Here is a 25812-nt window from a genome sequence, read left to right as displayed (position 1 = left end):
CAGAAAATGCAGACATGCGAGTAAATGAGTATCCAGCATATATTTAAACAATAGTAACCATATCTTAATCGAATTCCTCTGCTTTGTGTTATTGAAATAATTAAGTTTTACACACCTATCCTGTTCAACTTTATATCAGGTTTCCAAACAACATCCAACAGTTTGCGCTGACGATCGATCTCTTCCTCGTACTCGAAGATAGTTTTATTAAAAACTCTGAATATTTCTTCAGCAGCAGCAGTTAGTCGCTCGTTGACAAACTCTCTCAAATACTCAACTGAAGACATTGTTGTTTAATCACAAATGAAATATTAATCTGCTCTACAACAATTAAGATGACTCGAAGTTTTACTGATTGACTAACTTCCATAAATAAACTCAATCAATCCACTCAAGTAGCGCGACTGGCGCCTGTCATCTGTTTACTTCCGCTGGATGTTACACTGTTAAGTGTCCGACGGTGGAATGTATGTGTATTTTTGTTCCGTTTACAATTGTTCCCATTTTTACAGAACATGTGTTTAACACCATCGTCAGGGCTGTAACCAGTTATTTCAGTAACACTTGTGGCTTATAAATAGGCAACAATGACTGCGCAGAAGCCTTTTTTTGTATTTAAACTAAGTATGGGAATTGTTGTGTTGGGTTTACATTTGCCCCCCACTGAATAATATGTCCTCATCAGAACCTGAGTCTCCATGTTTGCCTTCTTGTTGATCTTGGCTCACAGCTACATGTAAGTTGTGAGACAGCTGATGGTTATTGTTTTGTTAGATATAATTATACATTAACGTTACAACAACATCATTTGACATAGCATATAGCACATGATCTACAGATTGTGTCACTTTATATCACGTTGAACCAATCACATGCATGACAATACACGGTTAAGAGAAATGCTGCAGATTAAAGACTGAAAACAAAAATGACCCAACTCCACTAGAGGGTTTATTCATTTAATTTTATTTCAATCAATAATTTCCATTTGTAAAAGAGTTCATAGATTCATGATCAGAGAGTTCACAGTCCACCCATATAATTGAGGTAATGTATTGTATGAAAATGGTAAAAAAAAAAAAAAAGAAAGATTATTAATTCAACAGGTCAAACATTTATAGGAACTATGCAACAAAGATTTTTCAAAGATTTGGGAGATTACAATCGTTTAAAAAAAAAATACTGTTGCTAAAAGCAATATTAGCAATACAGTGATGTGAAGGGGGTAAAACAGGTTAATTTAAAGGAGCAATGGGTAGAAATGGAGCAAATGATTAAAAAAAGTTTTTTTATAAAACGGTCACTATATCCTCACATTAGTGCATAAAACAGGTAATCTGAATCATATGCCTCTGTGTCCTCCGGTGCTCCTAACGGCATCTGCAAGATTTCACAGACCGGAGGAAAACAACCAATCAGAGCCGAGCTGGAGCCTTGCCGTCTCTGAGCAGCTGTCAATCACTTGCAAGCTCCGATCAAACTAGGCAGCGCTGATCAAATATGAATCAATATTCTGTTACTGTAATGCCTATTTTTCACCTCAGATGTTTTCAGAAACATCTTATAGTGTACTGTTTAGCTGTAAAATGAGAGTTTGTGACCCAGCAGCCATGTTGAGATCAGTTGAGGAAATACCAAGCACCGCGCCAGCTCCAGCTGGAGCAAACTTTCTCATTTTACAGCTAAACAGTACAATACAAGATGTTTCTACTCATTACAATAAGAAATTGTCACCTCTTAACAGGAAATGCTTTATTTACAAAGATGTTGCCATTACAAAAGGGTATTTATTTTAGTACGAGGACACTCATACAGAGGGGTTGGTGGTTTGTCCTGTTTATGGATGTATGTGAACTGAAAAAAACTTTTCCAAAAAAAGATGCATTCATTTGCATTTGGACTTGTGTGTGTTCAAATAGAAGGCTATTTGTCTGTACTCCTGTTATGCCTTTCCAATTCAAACATCTTTTCCCAAAGGTGTGCAATTATGGTTCCTCATCTGCATGGCTTATTAAATGAACCTTCAATAGTTTTGTCCACCTGAATCTTTTCCCACACGTTTTGCAAGGATATGGCTTCTCACCTGTATGGATTGTCATATGAGCTTTCAATAGTGATCTCCGACTGAATCGTCTCCCACAGGTGTTGCAAGAATGTGGCTTCTCACCTGTATGGACTTTCATATGAGCGTCCAATAGGGATTTCCGACCGAATATTTTCCCGCAGGTGGTGCAAGAATGTGTCTTCTCACCTGTGTGTGTTTTTGTATGAGCGTTCAAAGTTGATACCTGACCGAATATTTTCCCACAGGTGGTGCAAGAAAATGGCTTCTCACCTGTGTGGATTCTTTTATGAGCATTCAATGTTGATGTCCGACTAAATCTTCTCCCACACGTGTTGCAAGAAAACGGCTTCTCACCTGTGTGGATTCTCAGGTGTCTCTGCAATTGTGACTTATACTTAAAAACGTTCTCACACGTGACACATTGGAAAACGTCTTTACCTGTGTGAGTTTTACGGTGAATCGTTGACACAGTAGGGTTAGATATATTGTTAGTGCTGTTGCCTTTGCGATATCTTTTCTTTCGTTTTGGTTTTGCATTATTAGTTGATCCAGAGTCTCCATTCTTGCCTTCTTTCTGATCTTGGCTCTCAGCTACATGAGAGTTGTGAGAGAGGAGCTGGTGGTCACTGTTTGGTTCTGATACCACAGAGCTTATAACTGGCATGTTGACTACAGACTCTTTCTCTGCTGGACTTAAAGTGTCATCAGAATTAAATTTCAGAGTCTGATCTTCACTGTGGTCACTTTCCTCATAAGTAGGAGTCAATATAAAGGTTTCAGTCTCTTGCTTCACTTCAAGCTGCTCTCCCTCCTGATTGATGCAGAGTTCCTCCTGTTCCTCTTTAATCTGTGGAGGCTCTGGGTCCTCTTGGTCCAGACTGGAGTTCCTCTCCTGAATACAGAGCTGCTGGTCAGCAAGAACCTCCTCCTCCTTACAGACATGTTGCTGTGGGAGCTCTGGAGGGACAGAGAACAAAAGGAAGAGGATACTACTGATAATAGAAAAAACAAATAAGCAAATAAGTTTGTATTTAAACCATAAGGACTCTATATGAGTCATATTCCCATGTTTTTGCTTTTAAAGACCATTCAAGTTTTTACACACCTATCCTGTGTAACTTTATTTCAGGTTTCCAAACGATATCCAACAGTTTGCGCTGACGATCGATCTCTTCCTCGTACTCGAAGATAGTCTTTTTAAAAACTCTGAATATCTCTTCAGCAGCAGCAGTTAGTCGCTCGTTGACAAACTCTCTCAAAGACTCAACTGAAGACATTGTTGTTTAACTACAAACAAGATAAATCTCTGTGCAGCGACTACAATATCGTCCTCCAGCTAATTCATCACGAGCATACAGCTAATGCTACTAGCGCTTGTGTTGTTTACTTCCGCAGGATGTCACACTGTTAAGGTCCGACAGTGGAATGTGTGTATACTTTGTTCCGCTTGCAGCTATGGAAAAACTATGAAACCACTGTATACCTGCTTGGTCAATATGAGGCTGCCCCACTGATTAAACTACCAAATGGTATTAAATCCTATATTAACTTAATCTCCAGCCCGTGAGATAAACACCTCTTGTTCACAACAACTTAAAGGTCCCATATTGTAAAAAGTAAGGTCTTTTATATTATAAAGCAGGTTTAAGTGCTATATAAATACTGTGGAAGTATCAAAACGCTCAAAATACTGAGAAACACACACACACACACACACAGCCCGTATTCAGAAATTGTGTGTTTGAAACAAGCCGTTAGGATTTCTGTCCATTTGTGATGTCACAAATATACAATATTTAGATCATTACACGGTTTTAAACATAAACCTTCTAAATGTGTCCCAGTTTATTTCCTGTTGCAGTGTATGTAAATAACATCAGCTGACAGGAAGTAAACATGGACCCAAGCTGTTGCCTAGCAATGCAATTCCATTGAAAGGTGCTAAAACGGAGCGTTTCAGAAAGAGGTTGAATACAAGTATATTCAGGGAGACAGTAAGAGGAAAATAAAGTTGTTTTTTTAACATTACAGCATGTAAACATGTTCTAGTAGAAACACAAAATACAAGTATGAACCAGAAAATGAGCACGTTAGGGACCTTCAACACTCTAATATGACGACTTCAACTTTTGATGTCAGCCCCACCCATCTGCTGTCTTGATGAAAAGAATTTGCTCATAGCTTTAGACTTCAGGATAAATCTGGTATTCTTACATCATTACCTTACAAAGCTTTATTGTTAGAATACAAACATGATATTGAATAACTGCATTTTGCTACCCACATTTCTTTGGACACTAATCATTGTACTTATTTATTACTTTATTTATGTATTGCTGACACATTAACAGCACCATGTAGCACACCATCTACAATTTGTGTTCATTGTATGTCATATGTACATATGCATGCTTGTAGTTACCGTAATCATCCATTTCATCAATTTGGGAACATCAGTGTAAAAAAATATAATTTATAAAAATATTTATATAGTTAACAAAATTCTCTGACATCATGTACCACACCAGATACAATGTGTTTGTGTCTTATTGACAGCCCAAAAACAACAACAATTATTATATCAAGTTGATCAAATCAAATGACATGCTGCAAATAAAAGAAAAGACTCTAAATTGGCATGGTCACAACTTGAGTTGCCCAACACCAGTACAAAGAGGGTTTCTCAGCCTCAACATCAAAGAGTTCACAAACCACTCATTAAATGAGGCGGTGTATAAAAAAATATATAAAAAAGAATATGCATGTAACAAGTCAAACATTTGTAGGAACTATGAACCCACTGTGCAAAAAAAGATGTTTCGAAGATTTGGGAGATTATGATTGTTACAAATAAATACTGATGCTAACAAAAATATGAGTAATGCAGTAATATGAAGGACAAAAAATAGATATATCGAGCAAAACTTGTATGCATTGTTGATGATGTACCACTTCATTACAATAAGATATTGTGACCTCTTAATTAATGGAAAATACTTTATATACAATTACAAATATGTTACTACTATATTACAAAAGTGTATTCCTTTTAGTGGGGTGAGAACCAAAAAGGTTTCAGCTCAGTCGTTGGTCCTGTTTATGTATTGTTTTGTGCGGAATGAGAAGAACATTTCTCTTCACTTTTGTGGCTTTAGGTGAGCTTTGCTCATGAAGCATAACAACTGAGTCCTCTCCCGGATTTGCGAGTAGAAGTCTACCTGCCTGTATGCATGCAGTCTTATGTATGCCTTGCCAATTGAGACACATGGAATAATCTTTTTCCCACAGGTGTTGCAATTATTTGGCTACTCATCAGTGTGTGCTCTTTCATGTGGACTGTGAAGTCTCCACAGAACTCTCCTGTGTTTTGCAAGTCCACTGCTAGTCACTTGTATGAAGTCTTGAGTGCCTTTTCAAGTCTATCATCCGATGGTACCTTTTCCCACAGGTGCTGCAGTTAAACGGCTTTTCATCCGAGTGAATTTTAATGTGGACTTTCAAGTCACCGTTAACTCTGAATTTTTTCCCACATGTTTTGCATGAATATGGCTTTTCACCTGTGTGAATTGTTTTATGCCTCCTTAATGTTGATATGTCATTAAAACCAGTCTCACAAATGTTGCAAAAATATGGCTTCTCATCTGTGTGAACCCTAAAGTGTCTATCTAATTTGTACTTGGTATCAAAATCTTTCCCACAAACGTCACATATGTGATTACCTGTGTAAATATTCAGGGGAGTCTTACATACATTGTTACTGTGACTTTTGTTTGAGTCTCCATGCTTGCCTCCTTTCTGATCTTGGCTCTCAGCTACATGGGAGTCCTCTTGGTCCAGACTGGAGTTCCTCTCCTGAATAAAGAGCTGCTGGTCAGCGAGAACCTCCTCGTCCTGACAAATATACTGAATTGTATGAATTCTTGAGTGCCTTCTCAAGTCTACCATCCGACAGTATCTTTTCCCACAGGTGTTGCATTTATACCGTTTTTCACCTGTGTGGGTTCTAATGTGGGATTTCACGTCACTGTTGAGTCTGAATGTTTTCCCACATATTTTGCATGAATATGGCCTTTCACCTGTGTGAATTCTTTTATGACCATTCAATGTTGATGACCAACTAAATCTTTTCCCACACGTGTTGCAAGCAAACGGCTTCTCACCTGTGTGTTTTCTCAGGTGTCTCTTCAATAGTGACTTAAACTTAAAAACTTTCTTACATATGTCACACTGGACAATGTTTTTACCTGGGCGAGTATTACCGTGAACTGTCGACATAGTAGGGTTAGATACACTGTTAGCGGGACTGTTGCTTTTGTGATATATTTTCTTTGGTTTTGGTTCTGCGTTACTAGTTGATCCTGAGTCTCCATTCTTGCCTTCTTCCTGATCTTGGCTCTCAGCTACATGAGAGATGTGAGAGAGGAGCTGGTGGTCACTGTTTGGTACCAACACCACAGAGATTATAACTGGCATGTTGACTTCAGACTCTTTCTCTGCTTCACTTAGAGTTTTATCAGCATTCAAGTCCAGAGACTGATCTTCACTGTGGTCACTTTCCTTATAAGTAGGAGTCAACATAAAGGTCTCAGTCTCCTGCTTCACTTCAAGCTGCTCTCCCTCCTGACTGATGCAGAGTTCCTCCTGTTCCTCTTTAATCTGTGGAGGCTCTGGGTCCTCTTGGTCCAGACTGGAGTTCCTCTCCTGAATACAGAGCTGCTGGTCAGCAAGAACCTCCTCCTCCTTACAGACATGTTGCTGTGGGAGCTCTGGAGGGACAGACAACAGAAGGAATATCATACTACTGTGATAGTAGAGGAATAAAATGCAGACATGGAAGTAAATTAGAACCAGAATATATTTAAACAATTTTAAACGATTAAAACATGCTTTACACACCTGTCGTGTGCAACTTTAACTCGGGTTTCGAAACGATATCCAACAGTTTGCGCTGACTATCAATCACTTCCTCGTACTCGAAGATAGTTTTATTAAAAACTCTGAATATTTCTTCAGCAGCAGCAGTTAGTCGCTCGTTGACAAACTCTCTCAAATACTCAACAGAAGACATTGTTGTGTAATTACAGATGAAGTTATTATCTGCGCTGCGACTACAACATCCTCTTCCAGCTAATTCAACACATGTATTCAGCTAAATGTAGCTAGCGCCTGTTTTGTTTACTTCCGCTGGGTGTCACACTGTTAAGTTCCGGCAGTGAGTTCGTCTATTGTTCCGCTTTAACTGAGGGTTGCGCATCTTCATTTGACTGAGGGTATTAGGTTATTTTCTCTGTACTACCCATGGTACGTCTGCATTTAACTGATGTTTTTCGAGTTATTTCGAAAACAATCATTTTAAATAAATAAAGGAGGAAGAACTTAACACAGATTAGTGGGTGCAAATGTGTAAATGTCAAAATACCCATGCATTCAAAATGTTAGTGAAATGAAACGTGAAGGTTCTCATGCACAATATAGCCCGTCAGTGATTGGCCATGATGTGTAAATATATTTTTTTGTAGCATGTAGTTGAGGTGGAGCTATATCATTTTTATTTATGTACTGCTGATACATTAACAGCACCATGTAGCCCACCATCTACAATTTGTGTTCATTGTACAGTATGTCATATGTACCTTGCTTGCTTGTAGTTGCCCTAATCATCCAGTTTATCAATTTGGAAACATCAGTCTGAAAAGGCATAATTTATAAAAACATATTTATATAGTTAAAAAAAAATCTCTGACAACACCATGTAGCATACAATGTGTGTTTGTGTCTTCTTGACAGCCCAAAACAACAAAAGATATTATATCAAGTTTATAAAATTAAATGACAAATAAAAGAAAAGACTCCAAGTTAGCAGAGTGACAACATAAGTGACCCAACACCAGTAGAAAGAGGGGTTTTCTGCTTCAACATCAAAGAGTTCACAATCAACTCATTAAATGAGATGGAGTATAAAAAAATATATAAAAAAGAATATACATGTAACAGGTCAAACATTTGTAGGAACTATGAACCCACTGCGCAAAAAAAGATGTTTCGAAGATTTGGGAGATTATGATTGTTACAAATAAATACTGATGCTAACAGAAATATGAGTAATGCAGTAATATGAAGGACAAAAAATTAGCTAAATTGAGCAAAACTTGCATGCATTGTTGATGATGTACCACTTCATTACAATAAGATATTTTGACCTGTGATTTATTGAAAATACTTTATATACAATTACAAATGTCCCTCCACAGAACTCTCCCGTGTTTTGCAAGTCCACTGCTAGTCACTTGTATGAGTTCTTGTGTGCCTTTTCAATTCTATCATCCGACGGTATCTTGTCCCACAGGTGTTGCAGTTAAACCGCTTTTCACCTGTGTGGGTTCTACTGTGGACTTTCAAGTCACTGTTAAGTCTGAATTTTTTTCCACATGTTTTGCATGAATATGGCCTTTCACCTGTGTGAATTGTTTTATGCCTCCTTAATGTTGATATGTCATTAAAACCAGTCCTACAGGTGTTGCAAAAATATGGCTTCTCATCTGTGTGAACCCTAAAGTGTCTAACTAATTTGGACTTGGTATCAAAATCTTTCCCACAAATAGCACATATGTGGAGTGGAAACATTTGACCTGTGCATGTATTCAGGTGAGTCTTACATACATTGTTACTGTGACTTTTGTTTGGGTCTCCATGTGTGCCTCCTTTCTGATCTTGGCTCTCAGCTACATGAGAGTTGTGAGAGAGGAGCTGGTGGTTACAGTTTGGTTCTGATACTTGAGAGCTTTTAACTGATAAATTGACAATAGACTCCTTCTCAGCTGCATTCTGAGTTAAATCATGATTTAAGTCCAGAGTCTGATCTTCACTGTGGTCACTTTCCTCATAAGTAGGAGTCAACATAAAGGTCTCAGTCTCCTGCTTCACTTCAAGCTGCTCTCCTTCCTGACTGGTGCAGAGTTGCTCCGGTTCCTCTTTAATCTGTGGAGGCTCTGGGTCCTCTTGGTCCAGACTGGAGTTCCTCTCCTGAATAAAGAACTGCTGGTCAGCGAGAACCTCCTCGTCCTGACAGATATACTGAATTGTATGAATTCTTGAGTGCCTTCTCAAGTCTGTCATCCGACAGTATCTTTTCCCACAGGTGTTGCATTTAAACCGTTTTTCACCTGTGTGAGTTCTAATGTGGACTTTCACGTCACTCTTGAGTCTGAATTTTTTCCCACATATTTGACATGAATATGGCCTTTCACCTGTGTGGATTGTTTTATGTCTCGTTAATGTTTGCATGTCCTTAAAACTATTCCCACAGGTGTTGCAAAAATATGGCTTCTCATCTTTGTGAGCCCTAAGGTGTCTATCCAATTTGGACTTAATATCAAAATCTTTCCCACAGAAGTCACATATGTAAAGTGGAAACGTTTTATCCGTCCAAGTATTCAGGTGGGTCGTAAATACACTGTTGCTGTGACTTTTGTCTTGGCTTTCCTTTGGTTCTGGCTCTGTATTTCTGGTTGATCCTGACTCTCCATGCTTGCCTCCTTTCTGATCTTGGCTCTCAGCTACATGAGAGTTGTGAGAGAGGAGCTGGTGGTCGCTGTTTGGTTCTGGTACCACAGGGTCTTTAACCGATATGTTGACAATAGACTCCTTGTCAGTTGTATTCTGAGTTAAATAATGATTCAAGTCCAGAGTCTGATCTTCACTGTGGTCACTTTCCTCATCAATAGGAGTCAACATAAAGGTCTCAGTCTCCTGCTTCACTTCAAGCTGCTCTCCCTCCTGACTGGTGCAGAGTTCCTCCTGTTCCTCTTTAATCTGTGGAGGCTCTGGGTCCTCTTGGTCCAGACTGAAGTTCCTCTCCTGAATACAGAGCTGCTGGTCTGCGAGAACCTCCTCGTCCTGAAAGATATACTGCAGTGGGAGCTCTGGAGGGAGAAAGGAAACAGGACGTGTGATGGAAGAAAAACTGACACCAGAGCAAATACTATACTAATGCGATGTTGAATGAGTTCCAAACATTCCCCTGTCCAACGCTTTGCTCCAGCCTGAAGTACCGCTATTTGGTGGATCGGCATAAACTTTAGTACACACATTCAGGATGAATTACACTGACTTTAGTTATCCCCTAACTTTTATCTTCCGCCATCAGCAGGTCTTTTTTTTTTTACTTTGACAATACTTGAGTGCATCACCAAATGCTTCCAAAACTAATAATAAAAATAATAAATGTATTTATATAGCACTTCTCAAAACAGATGTTACAAAGTGCTTCACAAGACAATAAAAGCAGATAAACAGAACATCACAGAACATATCAATAATAATATAAATGGTAAAATGGTAGGACAAGTTGATAAAACAAATATGCAGTATATATACATAAATGTGTATAAATGTACACATGCGTCCAGATGTTTATATACATATATTTATACCCAGCCTTATACTTATAGATGCAATCCTAAGAAAGAAAACAAATAAAAATTGACCTCCCATGAGCCACAACTGTAAGCATACTAACAGGCTGATGGTGAACATGGTAAATAATATACCTGCTAAACATTAACATGTTATATATTATGTACAGTGAGATAATTTAAAGGATCTCACACCTATCCTGTGCAGCTTTATTTCAGGTTTCCAAACGACATCCAACAGTTTGCGCTGACGGTCGATCTCTTCCTCGTACTCGAAGATAGTCTTTTCAAAAACTCTGAATATTTCTTCAGCAGCAGCAGTTAGTCGCTCGTTGACAAACTCTCTCAAATACTCAACTGAAGACATTGTTGTTTACAAATGAGGTTGTGCTTCGTGTCTACAGCTACAACTGTCCTCCAACAGCTGAGACGACTAGCTAGTAACGAGGCTCTTCCTTCAACCATCAGTCTTCTTCTTCGTGTTCTTTTTTTCTGGGCGGTTGGCAAACAAAGAGCTGATGCAGTACGCCACCTACCGGTATGGAGTGTGACTCCAGTCTAGCCTGTATAGACTATGCCAGACAGTCTATGATTAAAGTGGCAGTAGGCAACAATATTTTGGCATAATTTGGCAAAAATTCCATAATAACCTTTCAGCATATTGTAATTCAAGTGATCTGAGAGAAAACTACACCTCTGCACCTCCTCATGGCTCTGTTTACAGGCTTTAGAAAATCTTGCCCGTGACGGCAGACTTTGACCAATCACAGGGCATTTCAGAGAGAGCGTTCCTATTGGCTGTTCCACAAAAGGAGATGCGCGTTCACGTCTGGTCTCTGCAGATAGTGAAAGCCTCGGTCAATGGCGGAACAACCTACTGGAAAGCTTGCTATTCCAGCATTGGCAGCAACTGCCTACACCTCAAAACAACCCAAAAAAAGAAAGACAGACTTTCAAAAAGACAGTCCAAACTGTTGATGTCGTTAGAAGGTAATGTGTAGCTCGCTGCGGTAGCCTCCTCAGATGTAGCGAGCACGTATGAAGCGCGTGCATATGCCCGTTCTCGTGTGGGGGGAGGGGCTTCAGACAGAGAGGGGAGAGCGGAGAGAGGAGAGAGAGGAGAGAGCAGCTCGAGGGGATGCAGGATTTTGCGTTTTCCGGATTTCTACGCACTGCAGCTTTAATACCAATAATTTAAATTGATTAATGATAATAGTACGACGGAGTATTCAAGATTCAAGATTCAAGATTCAAGATGTTTATTGTCACGCCGGTTGTACAGGTACAAACGTGTGAAATACTTTTCGCTAGGAAGCTCCATTAAATAATAAATTATATTACATTTACATTTACATTTACATTACATTTACATTTACATTACAATTATAAAAGGAAATACTTTATACAAGGGCATATTAAGAACATATACAGGCATATTAAGAACATATGTATTAACAATATATACATATATATTAGGGCCACATTGAGGGGGGAAAAACAAATTGGAGATTTCGAGAATAAAGTCATAGCTTTACGAGGAAAAAAAAGTCATAATATAACAAGAATAAAGTTGTAATTTTACGAGAAAACAAGTCATAATATTACGAGAATAAAGTCATAAGTTTTATTTTAGAGGGGAAATAGAGCAGCGTGTCGTCTGTGTGAAAATGAGGAACGTGGAGCATCTTGTAATACTTTAGTAAAGGTTTCACAAATAAGGAAATACTTATTCTGGTACATCAGCACCACATTATCATCAGTATCAGGACATTGAAAAGATTGTGAAAGAAACTGCAATTATTCCAAAGAAATAAACCGAGACAAACAGCTGCTACCCGTCCAGAAGCAGACTCAGGCTGCTATGTCCTCTCGTCCGTTTTGTTGGTTACTGGTAATATATTTTCCTAATATTACGACTTTTTTTCTCGTAAAATTACGACTTTATTCTCGTAATTTTAGAACTTATTTTCTCGTAAAGTTACTTTATTCTCGTAATAAAATCTCAGATTTTTTTTTTCCCTCAATGTGGCCCTAATACTCCGTCGTATAATAGAAAGTTAAGCAATGAAAATAATAAAATAGTGTTCCTCTATGACAATGAAACAAAAAATAGATAAAATTCATCTCATGAAATTATCACATAAATCAGACTTCAATTAAATATCTCTTTTTTTATCTTATCATATATATCTGACAGTTCTGTTTTGTATTATGTTTTCATATTTCAGTTAATGTAGACTACTGTTTAGTCCTGTATGACCAAATCTTAACCTGGAAATTATTGTCTTTCTCCTGCTTGTAGCCTACTTTTCATTTCCCCAACTATAATCTATAAAAAAAAACATTGTCCTTTTCTCTCTTCAAGCATATGTTGAAGGACAAGTGGCAAAAATCACACTTTATTCTCTCTTTCTGTTTTTGTCTTCCAGACCCTTCCCCTCTCCATCTCTTAATACATCCATGTTCTCCATAGCATGAGAGAGTCGGAACAGTTTAACAACAGCACCACATCCTGTCTGCTTCTGCTTCCGAGGGGAAACATATCGAGACGGCATCGCTTCCGGTTGTCTTGTGTTTTCCCGCAGTAACGTTAGATGTTTTAGGAAAGAAGGCCACAAAATGCATCGAAATGCTTAGTTTTAGCTCGGGGCTTGCGTCTAAACAGCTTTCGTAACATATATTGTAGGGTTTTTACTGTTTACTGTCTCAATGGGTGCATATTACTGTGCTATTTGTAGGCAAACAACCTTCACTGGGAAGGGACATATCTTCGGCAAAAATCACCAGAGCAGACTCAGAGTGGTTCTTCTTAAGTTCTTAGAAAAGGTAAGTAATTTGTTCCTACTGATGTATAACATTTGTAATATTTTGTGCTCATATTTTCTTCCACATTGCTGAAGTTGACCTATTAGCTTTCTAGCCCCGATGCCAATGTTAGCTGCAAACCTTTGTCACAATCCAAGTAATCAAGTTGTCACACTTTGAATGACATAGATTTCTTTATTTTTATGTTTAATAGCTTGTGCTACCCAGCAACCCAGCAAAAATTTCAGGTCACCTGCCACCATGGCAGACAGGTTTTCCTTATATTAAGAAATATTATTTTTCAAAAGCAATTCCTAAATTAAAGATAGTCAGTGATTAAGGTTACATAATCCATATTTCTACTATCTGTTAACACTGACTCAGTGTTTACTAGGGATGGAAGAAAATATACAAAATATGGAGTATTGCAATATTATGTTTTGTGATACTGTATCGATTCTCAAAAAATATTGATTTCTAATTATTAGTTTACAAGCAAAGATCAACTCAGTAAATACTTTATTTTATTTGAATAGAGAAATGCAAATGCAGATCCTACTATTCTGATTGCATAAAAAAGTTAAAAAATATATATTTTTACTCAGATTTTATGCACATGGCGGTGTGTTTTTTATACTATGACCGTTTTCCTAAAATTAGATTTTAAAAAATCAATATATCGTCTTGCTTACAGTACCGCAATATATTGCAGTATATTGAATCGTAACCCCTGTATCATGATAGGTATCGTATCGACAGATTATTGCTAATACACAGTCTTAGTGTTTACAATTCTAAAGCGTTCTACATCGATTTCAGAAGTTGCAAACAAAAAAACTGTGTGGCTAGTAGAAATGTTCCGTGACGTGCCACAGTGGCACGTGAGGAAAAAACTTAATTTCAGACCCTGCCAGCAACACATAATGTTTTAAGGTATCATCAGTTTAAATCAGGGTGTAACTTTTATGTTTCCTGTCTTTGTCTTATATCCACTGTCTTCTAGGTGAAGGACGCTCGCAGAACACTTAAAAAACCCCAAGTAGAAAAGTTTGATTGCACCCAGCACAAGAAGACATTCTGGTGCTACTGCTGTGGGTGTGAAATTGACAGAAATGTTACAGACGACAACATGACTGTGCTGTACGGAGGCTTGATAGAACACATGGCCACGTAAGTTTTATTAAATACACTTTTATTCAGGTTATTTTGTTTTCACTGATGCCCTGCTACACGTCCACCCTGTACAAGCGCAGGATGATCCACACAGAGCATCTGACTTAAGATAAAAGAACATTTTTACTTAATACACACATCATCAGTCTGTCCTTTTATTATAAAATATTATTAAAAGTACCCTAAATCATCCCTCATAATAAGGAAGCAATTTAATTATAGGAAATAGTATTAGGGTATCATCTGTGTTGTGTTCTGCGTCAGAAAAAATACTTCAGAAATTTGTTTTTGCCATTTTGATTGTATATTTTGTGATTACACTACGGTTTAGATGCAGCTCATGTTGCCCAAACTAACACATACATTTGGTAGAATTCTCATACCCATGCTTTTGTCCATATGACTTTTTGTGATAAAGTGCTTTTGTTTTGACATTTTAAAATGCATTTGCTTTCAGCCCAGAACACAGGAAGAATACTCACAAGTTCTGGTGGGACAATAAGGCCGACCCCAAGTTTAGAGACAAGGTCATCATCACAGAGGAGGAAACTGAAAGGTAGGCCTGGTGAGCCAAAAATCTATATTAATTAAGCTTGTTTGGGAAATAAAAGATTCTCTGCAAAGATAATTGTTTGTTTTTGTTTAGGTTTAAAGTGGAGGTGGCAAAAGCGCTGGAATCATTTGTGGAGGAGGAGGATGAACACATAAAACTGGTAATGCATAATCACTTAAAAAAAAAAAAAATGAACTCCACATTAACCTTAATAACAACTTAACAAGCCAAAGAGTCATACAGTCATGTGATGGGGCTTTATTAAGCTGACACCATGGTGATTAAAGCTAAATGCAAACATCAGCATGCTAACATGCTCACAAAGACAATGCTATCATGCTGATTTTAAGCCGGTTACCATGTTCACTATCTTAGTTTAGTGTGCGAACATGCTAACAATTGCTACTTTGCATTAAACACAAGTACAGCTTAAGGGCTGATGTCATAAGTTTTGGTCATAAACCAAAGTTTTGAACGATTTGATATTCTCACCTGATGATCGTGATGAATGAAGTTGGGGGATCACAAAAGTTTTTACAATTCAACCCTGAGATAGACATTAATGTCTATGTCAAATTACACAGCAATCCATCAAATAGTTGTTGAGACATTTCACTCAAAACCATAACTGTCAACCTCACGGTGGCGCTTGAGGAAAAGTCAGAGGATTAACGTCATTTAGTCATGAGGCTATATCCTCCGGGCACCATGGATGTATGTACCATACGTTATGCCAATCCATCCAGTAGATGGATATTTCACAGGATAAGTGAGAACTTTGACCTGCCTCTTGGCAGTGATATAATTCAGTCGGGACTAAAGTGTTGGACAAACCGACATTGCCACCCTTGGAGCCAAACTGCTAGCATGTCTATAAAAAACAGACTTAAAATCTGCTGATAATTTTTTTTTCTTGTTTTTCTTTTCATGCCTGCAGCAAGCTCATCATATCCGGGCCCAGGAGAAGCATCGTCAAGAGGTCCTTCAGTCTCTTTTAGAGGTTTGTTTTCCAAGGATGCAGTGGCAGTATCCATTGCTGTGGCCTTGACTGTTGTTTTTTTGATTTTGACTAATATGGGAAATGCCATCATTCTCCAGCTTAATTGTTGTAACTGCCACAGTAAGTAACCAATGAGCCTCTGGAGATCCTGTTTGAATTTAAATATTGAGGATGGCAAAATCTTGTATTTGGTGGCTTGGGTGGTTTAGAGAAAAAGTAATTTTACTCATCATGTTATAGTAAAAATGAAAAAAACTTTTTTTAGTTACAATCCTAGATGAGATGGTGAGAATGGATAGAAGTTGTAAGAGAAAAAAAAAGACATGAATAGAGAGAGGTTTATATTAACATTGTGATGATAAAAGCTGAGATGAAGCATGATTAGTGCTCAGACTTCCTCTATGAACCACTGTTGGCTATTCCTGAATCAATATCAGCGTGAAGCAGAGCTGGAGCTGTTCAGTGGACCCAACGGCACAGACATGTCTGCTGAGGATGCTGTCAGGTAACACTTTGTCTACCTACTACATTTGATCCTTTTTTTTTTTCGCACTATCATTAATAGAGCTTGAATTAACTTTTGTTGTTTTGGGGCTCATTTTGTTTTCTGGGGAACAGCTCTCAATTTATGCCTCAGGGATCATACCAGCAGGCGGGGAGCAGCTTTGTCGAGTCAAAGGTCAAAGCACCGCGGGCTGCAGCAGGAAAAGGCCTGACTTTCATCGGCTATCAGGTAGCTCACATTTAAGAACGTGTTTAAGTTTAATAATGAACTGTATTTATGTTGTTTTTTTCACACAAACACAGTTGTCTCACTTGATCACTTGTTTTTTTCTGTTACAGGATTCTTCAAACGGTGGAAATGTTCATACAGGTACAGTGATATATTAATTTATGTAATGGTAAAGTATCTGAAGAAATCATGCTGAGAGTACATCGGAAATATACATGGGACAAAACAACAGGAAAACCTTGCAATGTATACCAATCCAATACAAATAGCCTCACAGTAAGCACTACTTTTGAGAAGTTGAGTTGAACCATTACTATTATTATGTATACAAGTAATATTTCAGCTTGTGCACAAACCCAGTGTCTCTAATAGTTATGAGCTGAGTTCACCTATTGCGTGCGATTGATGAAGAATAAGCATAAAGCTTCTGTGTGTCGTAGGTGCCGTCCCTCCTTGGCTCCAGGAAGATCCTCTGGAGGGGTCCTCCGCAGCTGGAGCACATCCGGAGATCGGTCCATCGCTCCAAGACTTCCTCAAACGGAGTAGGAATCACACTTACAGATTTTTTTTACGTTGTGTGTTATGTGATTTTATTGTCAGTTAAACAGTTTGTTTGCTCAAAGAAATGTTCCAGCCATGAGGATAATTTCCACGAGCAATTATGTTTTATTGGTTGCTGTCACATCACTTGTGGTAACCAGGGAGCTGTGATTTATAACACGTCATCTTGTATTCTGCTGTTTTTATGCCTCCATATGTTTGAAGACTGTCTGTTCTTTGTTGCCATTTGCAAGCAAAATCACAGCAACAAATTCAGATTTAGGTACTACTGTTGTACCTTTAAAAACCATGGCATTTAAGCTGTACCAACATATTGGTATCTCATCTTAATCTTAGTCAGTCTTAATGATACAAAGATTATGTCCATGTACACTTTAGGAAAAATCAATACAGATCTCACAAATATTGGAGTATAATTTAAATATGTTATGATATACAGTATGTAATATATCATATGTTTTTGCAGAGGAACAAGAGAAGCTGAAGAAGCTTCCACCGAACAGAGTGGGCGCCAACTTTGATCACAGCTCGCAAACAGACGCCAACTGGCTGCCCTCCTTTGGTAGAGTGTGGAACAGTGGCCGACGCTGGCAGTCCAGGTGAGATCACAACACTCTTCACTACAACTGAGACTAATATGCAATGATTGTAGCCCAAGACTCTTCTCACTCCATCCCATGCATTTTACACACATACAGGCCTTAAATTAAGGCCACTTTGGTAGATGATCATCAGTTTGCAGAGAAACCTATTGCAGCAACATGGGGTATAATAGTTAATTCAGATGTTATTTTTAAGGATTTCTTTACATGATTCTTTTTACAGTTGCAATCTTCCTGCTGTCAACTGATTTTTTAATGTTCCTTTTTCAGTCCCATTCAAAACACCACAAGTGACGCTCCAGTTTGCCTACTTTAATAACTGGAAAATATTTTGATACATATGCATTCATTCGTTATCCGACAGTCACCTTCCAAAGTGGTCACTAATGATGTAGTCATACCTGACAGCCAATGGAAAACAATCCTATCTTCATTCTACTGGCTAGAGACGATCTCCATACCATGTATTTATTAGTGGTCATCTTTTTTATACTATCCCAATAGTATTTTAGCACTTGCTAAAGAAAGCTGTGAATATGTAAATACTAAAATATTTTCATTAAATACGTTTCATTGAATTTCATTATCATATGAACCAGAGTGTACCTAACATTGGCCAAACATTCAAAAATAATGTTAGAATTTACATAATGTTAATTTTCAACTCGGTAAATTAACTTCACTAATCTATGCATGCAAATGTGACTTCTTTTTAACAGGCACCAATTCAGAGAAGAGGAAGGGCAGAAGAACAGACGGAAGAGGAAGAGGGAGAACGGCACAGAGGAGTCAAAGAAAGCGAAAACAACTGAACAGCTGACAAATTCTGACAACACTTAAAACTGAGTATGGTGTGTGAGAATTGAGTCAAGGGATGTAAATAGTTTGCAAGATGTGAATGAGGTTTTATACTATGATTCTGACGAGTTGTAATTGGTTGAAATGCTCAGGCTGACTAGAAACCCTACTCTGGTACCTACCAAACAGTATTTGTATATGGGGAAATTGTTTTTAACCATGTAACATAATTGGAGAAAGTTTGCAGTATAGATGTTAACTTAGTATATTAAGCAGTGCCTCTCAGACATATTTATATTAGAAAGTTACCTTTTGAGAATTGCATTTTTGTAAAAAAAAACATTGCATGGTCCAACTTCACAACACTATTTCCAAAATAATTTATCAATTTGTGTAAACTCACTCAACAACAACCGGCTGCATATTCAATGAGTTAAACCAAATTGGTGCTGCCACTCAGTTGGTCACTGACCTGCTCCATTTAATCAAATGGAAATCAGTGACTTCATTCAAAGGCAACAGAGAGAAAAACCTTTATTATTAAGCGTTTTCCTGCTAAGATTCTCACAGCAAGTCCAGGCTTCTGATTAGCAAGTAAATGGTTATACTACGGCTCTTTGAAAAGACAACATGATTGTTCTGGCAAGTAACCAGCAGGGGGCGTCAGCCACTCAACTAACAAAGGCACCTGCTGTGTGACAAAATGATAAGAAAAGGCTTTACATGAAGGCAAGCTGTTGAAGTCGACATTTAGATAACAACGTGGTAAAAACCTAAAGTGTATCGTACAATTTTAAGGATGTATATCCTTGTTTGTACTTATGTGGCAGTAAAAGACAGCACGATCGAATAATGCAGGTTTTTTTGTGTCTTGTCTCTGTCTGCCAATAACCCTAAATGGCAATACACATAATGAGCAGTGTTATTCTCAGTGTTTCTAAAACCTCCAACAATAAACACGTCTCTTTTTTGCAGAGAACTTGTACAACCAAATTATGAGCTTTCATTTCCCTTTTCATGATCTATGTTAGGTGATGCATTACTGGAAAAGGCTTATAGGCTGCATATGCAAATGTTTGTCACTTTGAGAGATGTGATAAAATATGTGAAAACAAAGTGTTTGAAAAAAGTGTATATCTTTTGTCTCAATAGAATCAGCATTTTAGATTCAGTGCTTTCTAAAACTAGAAAGTTCCACCTTTATTACAGAAAGAAGGAAGTTAGTTTCTGTGAGTAAAGCTTTCAGTGGTGTGTGGGGACGCTGACACTCTTCAGGGACATTTCTTGTCTCCAGAAGCTAATTTAAAGATGGTCAGGTAAAATATTCTCGTAATAGGAGTTCTCATAAAACTTGCAGTTGATGATGATAACGATAACTTGATTTGCCACTTAAAATGGTATATTTGCACCCATGTTGCACAGAGCAGGGGTCCTGCAAAATCCAACTATTGTCTGTATGCATGCTTAGTCTGCAACTACTGCTGCTCATTCAAATTCATCCATGACGAGGAATCATTTTTAAAATGCTAATCACTTGATAACTGGTTTTGTAATAGGTATAAAGATTTGGTTCTAATCCCCTGCAATGTTTAATGCAGCATAACCCGTCTGGAATAAAAAACAAATACAGAGAGAGGCAATTTTGCAATGACGTTGACAAAGGGGAACGTCAGCACAGAGATGGATGAATGGCCAAGGGCAGTAAATGCAATATATTCCACTCCCTGAGCTCACAGCCGGCCTTTCTTTTATCTGTACAGGCCTCCTCCTCTCCATGACAAGGTATAATCAGGCCCCAGTGTGCACTGGGTATATGGGCGTGGAGCTCAGTGCAGCTGCAAGGCAATATGGGGAATACAACGTGTAGCTGATCTATTCTTAGCTATGTGACAACATGGCTATGGCTGATTCACTACAAAACTGAAGAAAATGGGGTAGCAATGTGTACATTTGACATTTGAATGTAACCCTAAACTGTAAAATATATATCACATGTTGATGTCAGTACTGTGTGACTGTATAAAGATAAGATAAGATAGGATATTCCTTTATTAGTCCTGCAGTGGGGACATTTGCAGTGAACAGCAGCAAAGGGGATAGTGCAAAAAACAAGATGCATCAGCTAACACAGTAAAAAAAGAGCTAAACAAAGTGTAACAAAATATGAACCATTTAAATAAAAGGAAGTATAAAAATAGGAGCAGTATATACAGTAGTGACAATAAACAGACTATTAACAAAATTGCACAAGTGGAAAATGATATTGCACAGTGACAATGAATGAATAAAGTGTTTGCTTTCATATCAGATCATGTTTTGTTGTATTTTTTTGTTAAATATTAGAAGATCTATTGATAGCCAGAGCTCCAGTATAACAGCCATCCTTTGCACTAAAGAATGGGAGGGGAGAAAAAGCACGTGTACTGGGCGTTTCTTACATTAATCCCTCATCCAATCACAGAGCAGGATTTATGCATATTTTAAAGAAGGCGTAATCCCTGAGCGCTGATTGGCTGAGAGGAATAGAAGCAGCCAATCAGTTAAATGACAGGCGCTCAGCTGGCCGTGAAGCCCCGCCCCCTCTATATATTAACTGACGAACCCCGGAAACGTTGTCGCTTAAAGGGCCAGAGGAGGAATTCAGGCAAAGGTTGAAACAACGAAAACAGCTGCGAGCACACAAAAAGACAGGCACACAGAGAGGAAGGGACGTAGTCAGCCTACTAGCGAGCTATGTGGCAAGACAGAGTGGGAGGAAGAGACTGAATCTGGCAGATTATCTTACCAATCAGACATCCAGATAAGGTTTTAACAGCTTTTTAGCTTTTTGAAGTCGATTTTTTACCCTTTAGCTACCTGAAATGCGACAACGCTGCAGATAGATAACAAGAAAGGCCAAACGACTGGGACACGTCAGTGCAAGCTTGAGTTTTTCCTCCTGAGTCCACCTTTTGTCTGGTGAGTAGCCTTCAAAACCTGTGAAATCTGGCTTGCTAAATCTTCTGCATTGTGTTGCACTTTAAATGATAGATGTTGCATTATACAAAGGTTATTTTTGTGATTCATGGATGCTTGCAGTGACACATGCAGGTAATCATTTCCCTTTAATTAATCTGTGCAAAGAATGATTGGAATCCAGCCTAAACCAGCTGATGACCTGACAGTACAGCTTGCCTGGTGTAGGGGGCGTTCCCATTGCTTTGTCTGCCTTCCTCACTCTTTCTTTATGTGTGTGTGTGCGTGTGCATGCAGTCTGCAGTGGTTAGGGATATAAATCCCAATGCATTAATCACCATCGTGAGTGGGTGTGTGTGTATCTAATCAAAATGCATGTGCAAATATTTAGTTATAACTGCACACTGATGCCCTCCTGGCATTGTGCATAATGGGCTGTGCAAAGAAGGAGGGATCAACCAGCACTAGCATGTAGTCTTTAGGCCTATATATATGTATATCTGTGAGATTATGACTATAACTCAGCGGATGGAGTGATGATGATAAAGCTTATAGGAGATGAGGAGTGCAGTAGGCGTATTGTTCCCTTTGGATTGCACTTGGGAATTGCATTGCATCATGCAGTGAAGGGAGCATTGACACCTTGTTACAGTAGATGTACAATCTATAAAGTGCTAGAGTAGAGTCAGTTATTACTGTGTTATAATGCTGCCTGTGATGCACTGCCTCCCATTGTCCTGACATGCAGGACAGGATGGCATTGACACACACATTAGGCACAAGTATATGCAGTCAGACTCACTCTGCATCAGCCCATACAGCACACGTGCATATGGGAATTCATCAGCTGTCTCACATGTATGTTAATAAAAAAGATTTCTGCACACACGCACACACAGTCATTGCCGCAGTAAATCCATCTGCAATAAGTCGACATTTTTCTCTCTCTCTCTTGCTTGTCCTTGCGTTGCTCTGACAGCCACCCCCCACCCTTCTGTCTGGGAGAAACCAGTGGGCTTTGTCCTCAGCTGAGTGTGACGTCACGCAGATCTTTGCTGTAACCAACCCTGAAGGCGAGGTGCATGTTGTTCAGCAGGCCTGGGTCCTGAGTCTGGGCTTGTCCCATGCACAATCACTCTTTCACTTAAGTTCCCAAATGCTAAAACACACTGGGCAAAAAATATAAAAGAGAAGACATTAATTCAGTGTATTCAGGTGAGACAAAGAAACTTAGAAAATCCTCTCACATCAAAAGAAAAGATAGGGAGTGATCAAAAACTCAGCAAGGATTAGTGTGGGACATTTTAGCGTGGAAGGAAAACAACAGCAGGAATTCCCAGTGATGACTGGTCTGTTTGCTTCTATGCTTACTGCCCAGTCAAGGACGTTGAGTTAAGCAAGAGTGTGGTCATGAGTGTGTTTTTTCATGGTAATATACAGAGCCATCAGTACCTAGTTATGCTATTTAGAAGAGTACATTATGGTCGACATGACCCTAACTTGAAGCTTGTAATACTGTAAGAGCCCAGTTTCTTCTGACTAACTAGATTATGCCCAGACTAACACTGTTACAGCCTCCGTCTAACATTGGCCTGCAAGTGTCTCTTCTTACCTTGCCTGCAGTTCAGTTACAGTATACCGTTTTATTTAGTTCTAGTCTGTGACATTAAGGAGTCCAAGTTAAAGGGCACCTGTGCACCCAACCTATGTTTGAGCAAATGGAATATAGCTTCCGTACCTCTTACGGCTATCTAACTGAGTGGTTATGGTTCACGGTTGCAATTCTCCTTTTTCTTTTTTGCATCTCAACCTGGCAGCGCTTTGTGAGTGTGGCAAGTGGGGGTGGCTATTAAACGCTCTGAGCTGATGAAGGCTTGTTGTCAGCCCTCCAATGTGTCTCTGCAGGATTTGATGTCAGAGATTACAGATGATTATGTGGGTTAGATCCAGTACTCAACACTGCTCTGGGCTATATTGATCTCTCATGTGAGTGTGTGTGTGTGTGTGCATGCAATTTACATCCTTATGAGAGCTAAATTACCTGTCTTAAATAAAGAGCTATTTAGCTATTAAGTGTTAGATGTAAAGGGTAAGATAGCAAATGTAGTTGTACAAGCATGTGTATGTCACTGTGAATACATGTTTTATAGCCTTAAATCAACACCAAGAACCAGTTTTGACTGGTAGACTGACACAGAACAATGTCTTTCTTGTCCTAAAATAATAATGATAAAAACTACAGCACTTGTTTTAGGAGCTCAAGATTCAATATTCCTTTATTGTTAAATCTCAATATACAGGTATAAGAGAGTAAAATTATTTTGTTTTGGCTCCTCGACATAGCAGCATAATAGCATTAAAATGCAAAGTGCATATAGTGTGCAAATAAGTGTACAAGGTGCTGTGTGTGTAAACGTGCAAATGAGCTTATACCTAATGTAGTTTTCTCTTATTTCACAACAATGACCGACTCGCTGTTCATTATCCCTTACATATTTTTATTTTACTTACTCGATCCACTGTTTGTGGAAGCCCAGTGGCATAAAATTGTATGCATTTTTTAAAGATTATAAATCTATCACACAGATTATAGGCAGTATATGGCATTACTAGATGTTTTAAAAGTTTACATCATCTCATGACCCCCTCCGGGGTCCCAACCATGGGTTTTAGATTTGCTGAAATGATTAGAGAGTCAATCAGAGTGATGCTGTTTTATTATAAGATACCTTGTCCAGCCAAGGGACAGAGCAGTGGCAGGTGGAGATGAAAGATAAAATGAACAAGAGGAGAGGTCAAAGGGCAACTGTGTGTGTGAATGCGTGTGTGTTTGCTTGTATTTTCACCAAATGGTTGTCACTTATGCAAAAAGGCTGTTGTAAGGAGATAGTCTTTATATAAATCACACTTTTTAAAGCTTAAAGTACATGTTTTAAATTGTTTTCTCTCTTTCTTAATAATAGCTTATTCCTCATAGCACCTGTGCAGCTTTGACAGGTACCACTTTGACCTTGAAACCGACACCTTTTAAACCAAGTGTCAGGCTTAACATTTAAGGTCAGTTAGTCCACTTAACTGTCAATAAGAGGGACTAGTTAGTCCTCTTACAAACCTGCAGATTCCATGTGTTTGTAACTGTGTTCTAGCATTGACTGACTGTGGTTAATAGATTATCCTATTTATAGGGCACTGAAGGGAATGTCAATGATTTCAAGCATGCTTGTTCAAGAATAAGTGAGTATCAGGAGACTATTTTAAATGTGGTAGAGGGTCTAAGTCTATTGATAATTAGACCAAACTCAGCAATGCAATAATGGAATGAAAACTCAAATAATGAGGTAGTCACCTAAGCAGTATATTTAAGGATGAAATTAAGTTGAGGTATTCAGTAATTACAATCTAAGTGTCTCAAACTGCCCACTCCAGCCAGGATTGAAGGTCATTTTAATGTTGCTTCTGATTGACCTTGCAAAGGGCGGATACTGCTTGTGACATGCTGGAGTTGCCTAAATGACTCATAATTTGATGAAGCAGTTATTTAGAAAACCTATAAATCAATGTTTCAGCACATATCGTCCCATTGAGGATCAGTGCAGCAGTAGATTACCTGCAGAATGGAAATATTGAGACGTGGCTAATATTCAGTATTATTTCATTTTTCTCATGTTTCATTAAAGGATGGAAAACCAGCATCACATCTTTTGAGAGACAGTCTGAAAATGTTGTCTTGTGTCAAGTGCTCCATCTTTGTTTTGGGTGTTTGGTAGCTCCATGTATAGTAGCAGCCTGCTCGACTTTATTCAAACACATTTGACAACAGAAGTCCAGAGAGAGAGGAGGAGGATGGCAAGGCGACAGTACCACCTGCTGAATAAATCAACATGGTTTGACATTACACCCTGAGAGACAAAGCGCTGTGATATCCAGTTCTATTCAGTGTGGGTATGTGAGAGTTTTATCTCTGGCTAGCAGTACTTGTGAATGTACATTTAAGCCATTTTATCAAGCAAAAATGTCAAACATTATCGAATAGTCAATCAACGGAAAAATAATCAGCAACTATTTTGATAATCAATTTATTATTATGATGAATTATTAACAGAATATTATTATTAATATTCCCTAGTTCCAGCTTCTCAGTTTGAGGACTTGC

General features: G+C 38.4%; 6 protein-coding genes across 10 annotated transcripts in view; 2 read left to right on the top strand and 4 right to left on the bottom strand.

Annotated features, from left to right (window-relative positions):
• LOC119492638 (zinc finger protein 664-like) overlaps positions 1-1372 on the bottom strand; it is a 59570-nt gene extending 58198 nt beyond the window's left edge. Inside the window, exon 1 of one of the 3 annotated variants that reach the window (XM_037777222.1) lies at positions 116-1372. In XM_037777222.1, coding sequence (XP_037633150.1) covers positions 116-287 — 172 coding nt within the window. In that variant the 5' untranslated portion in view covers positions 288-1372. The remainder of the gene's footprint in view (positions 1-115) is intronic. The other 2 variants (XM_037777221.1, XM_037777220.1) reach the window with 2 other exon arrangements.
• Positions 1-7323, bottom strand: part of LOC119492642 (gastrula zinc finger protein XlCGF17.1-like) — a 39079-nt gene extending 31756 nt beyond the window's left edge. Inside the window, exon 1 of the mRNA XM_037777231.1 lies at positions 6962-7323. Within this exon, the coding sequence (XP_037633159.1) occupies positions 6962-7133 (172 nt within the window). The 5' untranslated portion in view covers positions 7134-7323. The remainder of the gene's footprint in view (positions 1-6961) is intronic.
• Positions 1738-3486, bottom strand: LOC119492641 (zinc finger and SCAN domain-containing protein 2-like). Its single transcript, XM_037777229.1, has 2 exons — positions 3171-3486; positions 1738-3022 (listed from the first exon to the last, which is right to left on the bottom strand). Exons 1-2 carry the CDS (start codon positions 3340-3342, stop codon positions 1986-1988), a joined length of 1209 nt encoding a protein of 402 aa, XP_037633157.1. The 5' UTR covers positions 3343-3486; the 3' UTR covers positions 1738-1985.
• LOC119492631 (zinc finger protein 883-like) lies at positions 4284-10922 on the bottom strand. 2 transcript variants are annotated; one of them, XM_037777207.1, is made up of 3 exons: positions 10675-10917; positions 9140-9987; positions 4284-6820 (listed from the first exon to the last, which is right to left on the bottom strand). In XM_037777207.1, the coding sequence occupies exons 1-3, from the start codon at positions 10844-10846 to the stop codon at positions 5447-5449; spliced, it is 2394 nt and encodes a 797-aa protein (XP_037633135.1). In that variant the 5' UTR covers positions 10847-10917; the 3' UTR covers positions 4284-5446. The 2 variants fall into 2 exon arrangements, with proteins under 2 accessions (XP_037633135.1, XP_037633136.1); XM_037777208.1 differs by lacking the exon at positions 9140-9987 and having other exon boundaries at positions 4284-6831; positions 10675-10922.
• A 2104-nt stretch (positions 10923-13026) lies between these two features.
• Positions 13027-19134, top strand: cenatac (centrosomal AT-AC splicing factor). The gene is made up of 11 exons (XM_037777238.1): positions 13027-13305; positions 14288-14454; positions 14915-15013; positions 15104-15170; positions 15948-16010; positions 16448-16515; positions 16629-16743; positions 16854-16884; positions 17184-17285; positions 17771-17903; positions 18626-19134. Exons 1-11 carry the CDS (start codon positions 13189-13191, stop codon positions 18744-18746), a joined length of 1083 nt encoding a protein of 360 aa, XP_037633166.1. The 5' UTR covers positions 13027-13188; the 3' UTR covers positions 18747-19134.
• A 2193-nt stretch (positions 19135-21327) lies between these two features.
• Positions 21328-25812, top strand: part of LOC119492782 (protein FAM214B) — a 30688-nt gene continuing 26203 nt past the window's right edge. For both annotated transcript variants that reach the window (XM_037777528.1, XM_037777527.1), the window contains exon 1: positions 21328-21662. The gene's annotated coding sequence lies outside the window, so the exon portion shown is untranslated. The remainder of the gene's footprint in view (positions 21663-25812) is intronic.

The sequence above is a fragment of the Sebastes umbrosus genome, chromosome 8 (genome assembly GCF_015220745.1).
Source record: "Sebastes umbrosus isolate fSebUmb1 chromosome 8, fSebUmb1.pri, whole genome shotgun sequence".
In the NCBI taxonomy this organism is placed as follows: Eukaryota; Metazoa; Chordata; class Actinopteri; order Perciformes; family Sebastidae; genus Sebastes; species Sebastes umbrosus.
Note: the sequence above shows the minus strand (reverse complement) of the source record. Positions and strands in the feature narration are given on the sequence as shown.

Bases quoted from the DNA above. Each gene is read 5' to 3' on its own strand.
- LOC119492641 (XM_037777229.1), bottom strand. From the start codon at position 3,342: ATGTCTTCAGTTGAGTCTTTGAGAGAGTTTGTCAACGAGCGACTAACT. The intron at 3,023-3,170 runs GTGTGTAAAAAC...CTGTCCCTCCAG, and splicing joins AATAAAGTTACACAGGATAG to AGCTCCCACAGCAACATGTC.
- LOC119492631 (XM_037777207.1), bottom strand. From the start codon at position 10,846: ATGTCTTCAGTTGAGTATTTGAGAGAGTTTGTCAACGAGCGACTAACT. The intron at 9,988-10,674 runs GTGTGAGATCCT...TTCTCCCTCCAG, and splicing joins AATAAAGCTGCACAGGATAG to AGCTCCCACTGCAGTATATC. The intron at 6,821-9,139 runs TATATCTGTCAG...GAGCTCCCACAG, and splicing joins CAAGAATTCATACAATTCAG to CAACATGTCTGTAAGGAGGA.
- cenatac (XM_037777238.1), top strand. From the start codon at position 13,189: ATGGGTGCATATTACTGTGCTATTTGTAGGCAAACAACCTTCACTGGG. The intron at 16,744-16,853 runs GTAGCTCACATT...TTTCTGTTACAG, and splicing joins TGACTTTCATCGGCTATCAG to GATTCTTCAAACGGTGGAAA. The intron at 16,885-17,183 runs GTACAGTGATAT...TGTGTGTCGTAG, and splicing joins CGGTGGAAATGTTCATACAG to GTGCCGTCCCTCCTTGGCTC.